We start from the raw sequence: 9,403 nt of genomic DNA on the forward strand, positions 1-9,403 counted from the left end.
AATATACTTTTGAACTATAACTAGAGAACGCATTTGTTAATATTTTACTTTCTTTCTTGTTGTTTGTTTAAGGTATTCAATCTTACATTTCCTATTAACGGTAATTTTCTTACAAATCTAACCATTTGAAACAAACTTGGATATCTTGTTCTCAAAGATTTCAGACTTGGTCTCCCGGGTGATAAATAATTCAACTTGGTTGTTGTACCGCCAGAAAGGAGCAGTGCGAGCTACTGCAAATGGATAGATGATCGCGAGGATGAGTATGGGAATAACTTCCAGAATATACAGCCCCTGTATCTTGTCTAGTTCAACGGGCGATCTTGAATCTAGTCATCTTATTTTTCATTGTGATTCTCTTTCCTAGCCTCATTTAGTTTTACGATTTGCATTGCAGGGCATAAGCCATGATAGTGTAGGTAGTTGGGACCTGCTCTTAAGTAGGGCTATGAATAACTCTCTTAACCAATCTATCGATTGGAAATGATTCCCAATGAGATTGGTATAACTTAGGACTAGCTTCTGTGAAAAAATAGAGATTGAGTGCCAAGGAAGACAACAGAAGACGATTTATGAGGAACTAAGTGGCTTTGATGCCTGCAGGTGAGTAAGATCTTGGAAGTGGGTTTGGTCATCCAAGGCTGTCCTGGGTAGTCCAGGTCAAACTTCTTGAAAAGTTGTCACTATGGAGAGTCATCCGAAATATCTTTATTGTATCACAGCGTTTATAAAACATCCCAGTTACCTACGACCTACCACTAGTTCGATAATATCTTATTCGCTAAATCCCACACTATCTCTTCGGGCCATAGATCCTACCTAAGTTAATCTGGTTCAGTACGAACATTTACACCATTTTAAGATACGGCTCGTTTTATGAAGCTACGACTGAAGATGCGAAAGTAGGCATCAAAGGAGACGCCAAAATTCTAAACCAGCTTTCTTCATCGGGCAGAAGAGCCCAGCAGAAACGAATCAAAATTGCACTGGCATCTCTCGACAGTGTAGCAAGAGATCTGCAAGCTCGCAAAAACGATCAGGGTTGCAGTGGGGGTGGAGCTGCCCAGCAGCAGAGAGGAGCAGGAGAAATATAACCGTATTATGGGTGCACAGGCATCTGGTCCATGGAAGGCTGTGTAAAAGCTTCGAGCAATAGCCGATCGTATTTTTCTTTGTCTTTGACTTTTTGCTGGATGAATTTGGCTGCATTGACTGTCCAGTAATCCATAGTGATACGGAAAAATGCTGCATCGTTTATATGATCTTTTGAGAACCGTGGTTGCATGTGGTCGTAAAAGATTTGAAAAAGTCCAGTCGGACTATCAAGTGCAAGGGCGTACCAGAATGTGCCTTTATCCCACCCTTCTTGGAGTATGGTGTGGAGTTGTTACCCAGATTGACGAGGATACCTTGGTATCTGCTCTGCGAAAGCCTGCATGAATTCCTCATGAAGGTTCTCGTATTCGCCAAGGTCAATCCCATCAACAGATTGGTTACTCAGCCAATACGGCGGATGAATCATTTCTGCTGGACGAGAACAGGCCCATTCCAGGTCAACTAGGCACGTAATATTCCAGTTATCATCGACAAAGATGTTGCTTTGATGGAGATCCGTAAAGCTCATGAAAAAAGGGCCTCGGCGAAGATCAGGGCGGAAGAATATGTGTCGAACAGCTCTCATCACTGTTAAAGCAGCCATCTGGAATAAACCGTCTTGAACATCATTAACCGCATTAAGTTGATGACGGAGGCGGCTTTCATGGAATGCGAGGATGTCATTGATATAGGCGTCTACAGAGGAATACGTAAAGTCGCGCGGGATATCCACAGGAACATGCTCATTTTCAAGATCCTGAATTTCAAGGGTAAGCGGCCTGTTACTTAGTCTTAGATACCCTTTCTCGTCCACAATGAAAGAACCGATTTTGGGTAAAGGAGTACGTGTAACAGCCAGCGTGATGTTGGACAAGTTTCGGAAAAAGTTTCTTCGTAATCGAGCATTGTGCCGTCCTTGGTCCCATGACTCAGACAGCATTTTGCCCCGTGACGCATCGATGTATTCAATAAGGAGATACCCGACTCCTAATGGCTCGCTCAACTTGCTGTTGTGAACAACATACTTGGATGGTACTGGGTACCCAAGAAGTCTTAAAAAGTGGCAGCGGAAGAATTCGATGGTACGAGCCAAGAAAGGCAGGTTTTTGAGAGCAGTAAACTAATTCTTAGCGAAAGCTGGTTAGAAAAAAAGAGGTGTACTTACCTTTTGGCCTGTTGATAACCCGTATCCATGTAGTTGTGGGATCGGGACTTCTGGGCAGTTGTGCTGAAGCCAGGTATAGGTACCAACTTCACAGAGGATTTTCTCATCAGCGTTCCCTAAGTTCACATTCTCTCCCACCCTGTGTGGCATCGGAAACCGAAGTAGAAAACTGGGACCCTGTTTGCTGTTACCAACATAGATTGGGATGCAAACATTGAAGGTCCCAGAGAGCCATTCATTTGGATCAGCAACGTGACAGCTTGTTGGAACCAAGTTGAGATGATGTGCAACCACAGCTTCAATAACATGGCTCTTCTGGAGCAAATCCTCGAAATACTTATTCTGTTGGTCCAAATAGCCCAACGATGTCAACACATTGGTTTCTAGTTCTTTTGCAGCAGAATATGTAATCTCGCCACGGAGTAGATGACGGGTGTATGTTGTAGATGGCAACATGAGCAGTGATCTGAATGGAATTGCTGGCGAAGATGATTTTAACTGAAAAAAGATGCCAGGTCCTGTATTGATTGCGTTCGAGATCTGGTGCCCTTTGTACAGCAACTTTGGAACCACGACCCGATAACAGCGTGTGTTATCTATCGATCCCCTTTCGCAGCGTGCCATGCCTATTTTGGATATCACGTGTCCTAAGTAGGAAGCGGCCTAAACCAGATTGGGACTGCTCTATATAACATGCGGTTTCATGAAGATGGCGCTATCCATGGATGTTTGCCTCTGTTTCCCCTACGCCACTTTGGTTCCTCCGATCATTGGACAATAGTGATAAGATATCACTGGCCATTAGACAATAGCCCGTCACAAATATGTGTGTTTTGACTTTACTAGGTATGTCAAAAATATGTTCAACGTCCCCTGAGGTTGAAAAAAAGAAACCCCGGAATTTGGACGGTAATATGAAGCCTAAAACATCATGTAAGGGTAGCTACCGAATGCACCACATTCTTTGAGGAACGGATTCATAGTAGTAAATATCTTCAGGTGCCTCACTTCGGATTCAGCCGAGTCTCTTATATGATTCCAAGATTAGGTTTCGGGTCCACAACGTTATCGTGACTCTTTAGGGCTTGGGCCCACAGCAATACGAACCTTGGTGCTTGTTTATACCATATCAACAACACATGTATAGTTAATAGTGGATTATTATAACGGATAAAGGATGTTCCGGATCGGACAAAATCAGGAACGCCGACGTCGGCATACTTTGATTCGACTATTCTATATTGGTCTTGCATCTTTATACCTCAATTTCATTGACTTATACCAGGGAGACCCTGGGATTTTCTCTACGCTATTTAAAAACGGTGTACACCTAACTCACCTCCATGTGTATACCATTAAATTGATCCGGTCCCTCTTTTTTTTTTTCCAATTCTCTTATTTCCTCGCGCTTAGAAAAAGAACTATTGCATTTGGTTCCTGGAGGAATTGTCAAAATCCAGTACCGCAAGGTCTTCATATCCAAAATGACACAAAGTCAGCCGACACTTCTACCACCGGATATCATGGAATCACAATTATCCATGATTGATCTCCTTACAGCTATGTTCCCTTCACCAGGCGAACTTGACATCCCAACATCAACAGCCCAATGCGTCGAAAAGCTCCGGGACTGGTGTCAGGACCCAGCCATTGAGCTCTCTGGCATGCCATCAAGCTTACTCCTCGCTGTGTGTCTACCTATCGTAGAAGGAGAGAAAACAATCCAAGTCAACATCTCGATTCCCCTGCAAGGCGAGGGTCCCGAGATTGAACAACCACCGCCATTGAATTATACGCTTCGACAACCAGACTGGATGTCCAAAGCCGAGGTTGCGGGACTGGCCGCCGCAATGCCCCAAGATGATGTGCTCGAGGCATTTGAATATGTTCGCGAGGAAGCGCTCCGTTTCCTTGAAACAAGACAGACGTCCGTTTCTGAGGCTGTGGCGGGTGATGCGGAACCCATCGTGCGAGTTTGGTTCTACTTCCCGTCGCTGTCGACTCGAGAAAAGAGGGATGATATGGTTAACAATGCGCCGGCCTATTCTCTGACTGGTTTTGTGTTGGCCGGTAAGCCTGGGGTACTGTGTCTGGAGGGTGGGTCGGCGGATATCGATGCTTATATGAGGTTTGTCAAGACACACTCGTGGGGCGATATCCCCAGTCATCAGAAAAAGGTCAGCGAGAGGTTTCGGGAGACGGAAGGTGTTCAGAGGGTGTTCTCGGGGATGCAGGAAATTACGGATTCTCTCGGTGAACGGAGTGGTCAGAGAGCTAATAGAGGTGATATGCAGGCGTTAGAGGCATGGCTGCGGGATAGAGGGTTACAAGAAGCATTTGAGAAAGTTATATTTTGAATGCCTTGAGAAGTTATGAATGATGATGTGATTGAAGCTCCCGAGGCCGTGTAAATTATGTTTTTTCAGGCATGATGTGCCAATGTACAGAGTAAGCCATGAATTTTACCATTGGTGTAGGGGTATCACACAGTCCATATGCTGAGGTTTTGCGAAGACTCTAGTCTGAAAGCTTAAGTATTCAAACACGAATTTCCATTCGATCATAGAGTCCTAGGGCTCGAGCTCTTTGCGAACTGTTCAAGGCATCTCGAGGGATAACAAATGCATAATGTCATTACCGCACACCGTGAATCACAAATAGAGAATATTTGAACATGGTGGAGATTGACAAAAGAGAATCGGCAGCGAGGTTGCCTGAACGCCTAATTGTGAAGCATTGAGCAGTGTGAGATTTATTGACGTCCAGCCCTAGTCCAGGTAAAAGACGGGGATTGTCAACAACCTGCAACATAAAGTTCCTCAATGTTTCTGCAGCAGAAGCGCATAGACCGCTGGTTAACTATTGAAGTCTATTATACCCCTTGTTACAGCTAGCCAATCTCTAGTAACAAATGTTCTGATTGACGGCGGGCACATTGTGCCGAGGGCAGTGGAAGTAATACAACATGGACATGTAACCTGCAGAATACGCTGTTCAGCATGGAGAACAACTCGTTAGTGTATGCTCAGAGCGTCCACTTTTCAGGCAGTGGGAGAATGTTGATGCAGTATTTCAATATGTTGCAAAATGCCTAGCGCACCCTGTCATATGATTCAGACCTGGTAGGCACTTATATTATATCCAGAGTATTTCACGCAGACCGCTATTTTAAATAGCAGAGTGGAAATATTGGTATTAGTTGGATCTTTGTATAGAAGTCAAATTATAGCTTGCTACTGTTACAATCATATCCTCTGGAATGCTGTCTTTGCCTCCACACCATATCCAGGAGGGGAGATCAAATGAGTTTTCTGGCCCAAGTATTGATACGTGAGAGACGATGAACATATCATAGCTGAGGCCTTTCGAGCTCCATGCAAACTCAAATTAGTAGGGACTCCTATCCTCAGGCTCTCAATCCCTGTCCCAGGAGCAGCCAAGGCAAGGCCACCTCTAGTAGGCGATCGGAAGAGATTAACTTCGCAGCTTCCAATGAGCTTAGCCCACACATTATACAGAAAATGTTGCAAATCCACTGCGGCAGAAGAAATTATTAATGATTGCCGTTTATATATTTAACCGAAAAGGCCAACTCACCATGTAAGAAGCATGATCCGCTGGCTTGTTCCGCATGGTCATAAACCGGTACGAGACCAGCACATGCAGCCCAGCAAGAGTCCAGGGTGCTAATTGAGCCATGCCAGTATACCACAAGGACATATAACCCAGTGGCATACAGACAAAGGCAAATAGGAGTCTACCATTGCCATCGCCAAGAGCAATTGGAAGTGTCCAGCTTCCGGTCTCCTTATCGCCATCAAGATCTCGGAAATCCTGTGCATAGAGGACGAACCCCACCCACAATGCTAGAGCAAAGACGTGATTAGAGGTATTAGGTAGGGAGGTACCCATGAGCTTCCGTGGCGAGGAGTACAACCCCCACGTCATAGCCGACATGCAGATAGTATTCTTGACGAACCAGTGCCGTCCAAGACTATTCCTTCCCAAGGTTATTGTGGCGAGGACTAGGATCCAAGCTTCAACAACCAAGTCGGGACGGTAAATGGCAAAACTAAACCAGAGTGCAGTCAGTACCATCCCACGGCGTTTAGCGCCAGCTGTAGTAGTAATGCCGGCTGGGATGGGTCGATCTGGTTTGTTGATTCATCGACGCTCGTATAATAAGTATTGTGGGTGGCGGACAGTGGAAGTCAGCTTGGGACACTAGTTTAATCTCCGAGTCCACTTGAGGAGGCTTGGTGTCTGGACTAGCTGTCACTAGTTCCACTTTAGCAGAGCAAGGTCTCAGATCTTCTTTTCTGTCTCAACCCAGAGAATTCAGGAACCGGCGCCATCGCAATTTCTTCCTTGGTTAGTCACAGTAGCAATTCATCACGTCATGTAGTGATTGCGTGCATGTTGTATGGTATAGGCTGCACTCCGCCAAAGTCTCGTGACCTGTGTTAACCTATCTGCTCCATGTAGGTTATAGCCAAGTGCGAACCCTGGCATCTCACTGTTACGTTTACCCGAGTATGAGGTACTTTTTGTACCATTTTTGTATACTTATTTGATTCGATTGTAATCAGACTGGACCAGTCGGTGGTTTACTAATGACCTAGTGCTCTGGGAGTGGGGCAATGAAAAAAAAATACTGAATTGGACAACAAATGAAGCTAGGGCCAAACGTTTGGGGGCGAATAACATCAGCGGCAAGCGCATAACACGGACACTCGCCATGTACTTAAATTTTATTAAACCACTAGCCCACTCCGGCTCCAAATTTCGACCCTGCTTCTTGCTCTTCGCAATCCATTCATGTTACTCAGTCAATCATCATGTCATCTGTTGGCAGTGTTCTCATACGTCGGGGCGGCGAGTTGATTTCCGCTCGGCTTCAATCCCGCCAACAGCCTGCAACGCAATTGCTGGGCTTCCTAGTTGTCATTTTTACGGTCCTTACATTTAGTATGGCAATATTCTGGGTGAGTCGGTATGAGTATTAGGGATAGCAACTATTGAAGCTCATCAAAGATCGGGGATAGGTTGACTATACCTGCACCCAGGTTATTGGGACTCTGGCCGCGATCGAAGGCTCGAACCCCAATACCTATATTCGCCTCGATCGCGAAGATTCTAACGATCCCTCCGAACCTCATGATCCCGAGACCATGGCTGCATCACCCACTAAGCCCATCACTAGCGGGTTACGCTCGGCCATTAACCACCTACGCGCCCGTGGTGGCATCTGCTCGTGCTTCCGTGGATTTCGTATGTATCTGGCCTTCACAACCCTCGACATGGGTGTGGGCTTTCTACTTCCAGTGACTTTACCGGTTCCAATCAACTCTCCCATCAGTTCATTTCTGGGGCTGTTCGTCGTTAGCATGTTTCTGGCTACTTGGCACATGGCTTGGGTTCATCTTGTGATCGCCGATCAATCTCCAAGGAGCTCCTACCGGCGTATGCTTGGCCTCCGGCATTGGCCTAGAACTGCTCCTGCGGCTGCTTTGTACAATTTCCTAATGTCCGTGACTTTCTCTCTGCCTACAGCCGCTGCAAGGCTCGCTGGCGGCACCGTCATGGGCGTTGCTGGCAATTGGAAAGATACAGGGCGTCTCGATTTCATAGTCATTAGCATTCTCTCCGCTATATTTTATCTATTGGCTTCTATTCCCGCCAGAGGAATATTCACTCGTGTGGCTGCCTCTATGCTGCCCGAGGAGGATGACCCTATCGTGCCTTTCGACCGGCTTTTTGGCGGCAAGGTGAAACCCGAAAATCTGGGTGGCAGCGGCAGGCTCAGCATTCGAGATGCCTGGACTAGCTTTGAATGGGGGGCTCGCATTCGCTACGTTAAAATCATCCTGAAGGCTTTTGCCATTGAGGTTGCAATAGGTGTAGTTGGGATCCTTTTCTTCGGCCTAATTTAGATTTGCGATTGCATCTTCATCACGAAGGATTCCCAGTACTCGCAATCTATGCCCGTTCGCCAGACCAGATACGTTTTCCACGATGTTATTTATACTCCAGCTCGCGTCAATATCACACAGGGCGGAAAATTCACCGGAATACTACCATGGCCGTCTCCTCTCATGACAGCGACACTTCTCGCACCATAACGACCCTTACGCATTGCCTGAGGTACTCCGCTCATCTCCAAACTACGGTAAAGCGATGGACAGGATCAGGAGAACTGCTTGTTTGGGTGATGCAAGGTTAGTCAAGGACATGCCCCACCAATCTATTGGACCGTGCTTTTGCTCAGCTCTTTTTGCAAAGGCATATCTTAACCGCTGAAATGCCTTTGCACACCCCAGAACTACGTCAGTTGAAAGCTGACTATAGCACAGTTGCCGCTTGGATGGTCCGTGTTATCCTCTATCAGCAGAATACCTGTGGATGTCCTAGACGAATGGGCTCTCTGGAATAGTGTAAACTGCCTTCTCTAGTGGGTATTTCATGATTATACTTTGATCTCATTCTCACGAGAGGCATAGATCTTTAGCTGAACAACATGTTCAAAGCAAGACTAAAAGAGAAAGAGCTAACCGTGAGTGATCTGATTCCTCTCGATGGTATCTCTCTCAATTATAAACAACGGAAAGTTTCTAAAGGGAATTAAAAGTCTTTCTCGGATCGTCCACGGCTCTCGCGGATTTTTAATTTTGGCTATTTTTACCACAGCACTGGGTATACACTCTCGTTAGCAGAATCTGATATAAACAACGTAACAAATATAGTATACATGTTTAATATAACCGACAAGACTTATCTATCTTAATATTATACCCTTCGACGTGCTTGTTGACTTTGTATTCTGCAGTACCAGATAGTGGTAGCACTATCTTGATAAAGCTCGTAAGTTAAAGTGATTTCTCCGAGTATAGTGGAATTTCTATATCAAAGATGGGATCAGAGTATTCCTACTAATAAGCTCACATGTCTATGCGGAAGATGGCATGTTAGATGCACACTCCATGCAATACTACTCAAAGAGACGAATCTGATTTCTGGCGGATTACCTAGATTAAATAGCGAATCTATCTTCTAAAGATAATCTAATTGGACCTACTCTCTCTTCATAACTAATTAGCGATTTACTTGATCTCTTCGCCTCATTCAAATCGCCGGCCACAAGTA

General features: G+C 45.5%; 4 protein-coding genes across 4 annotated transcripts; 2 read left to right on the forward strand and 2 right to left on the reverse strand.

The window, feature by feature from the left end:
* Positions 1-1,099: 1,099 nt before the first annotated feature.
* On the reverse strand, positions 1,100-2,716 carry BDV37DRAFT_272458 (uncharacterized protein; the record flags this gene model as incomplete). The annotated part of the gene is made up of 3 exons (XM_032084873.1): positions 1,100-1,365; positions 1,402-2,215; positions 2,261-2,716. The coding sequence occupies 3 exons, from the start codon at positions 2,714-2,716 to the stop codon at positions 1,100-1,102; spliced, it is 1,536 nt and encodes a 511-aa protein (XP_031940213.1).
* Positions 2,717-3,514: 798 nt separating this feature from the next.
* On the forward strand, positions 3,515-4,624 carry BDV37DRAFT_251492 (DUF1115 domain protein). The gene has a single exon (XM_032082307.1). It carries the CDS (start codon positions 3,745-3,747, stop codon positions 4,615-4,617), a length of 873 nt encoding a protein of 290 aa, XP_031940214.1. The 5' UTR covers positions 3,515-3,744; the 3' UTR covers positions 4,618-4,624.
* Positions 4,625-5,666: 1,042 nt separating this feature from the next.
* On the reverse strand, positions 5,667-6,208 carry BDV37DRAFT_284222 (uncharacterized protein; the record flags this gene model as incomplete). Its single annotated transcript, XM_032087456.1, has 2 exons — positions 5,667-5,795; positions 5,858-6,208. 2 exons carry the CDS (start codon positions 6,206-6,208, stop codon positions 5,667-5,669), a joined length of 480 nt encoding a protein of 159 aa, XP_031940215.1.
* A 770-nt stretch (positions 6,209-6,978) lies between these two features.
* On the forward strand, positions 6,979-8,684 carry BDV37DRAFT_151135 (uncharacterized protein). The gene is made up of 2 exons (XM_032078980.1): positions 6,979-7,245; positions 7,306-8,684. The coding sequence occupies exons 1-2, from the start codon at positions 7,099-7,101 to the stop codon at positions 8,191-8,193; spliced, it is 1,035 nt and encodes a 344-aa protein (XP_031940216.1). The 5' UTR covers positions 6,979-7,098; the 3' UTR covers positions 8,194-8,684.
* Positions 8,685-9,403: the final 719 nt, after the last annotated feature.

The sequence above is a fragment of the Aspergillus pseudonomiae genome (genome assembly GCF_009193645.1).
Source record: "Aspergillus pseudonomiae strain CBS 119388 unplaced genomic scaffold BDV37scaffold_45, whole genome shotgun sequence".
Classification (NCBI taxonomy): domain Eukaryota; kingdom Fungi; phylum Ascomycota; class Eurotiomycetes; order Eurotiales; family Aspergillaceae; genus Aspergillus; species Aspergillus pseudonomiae.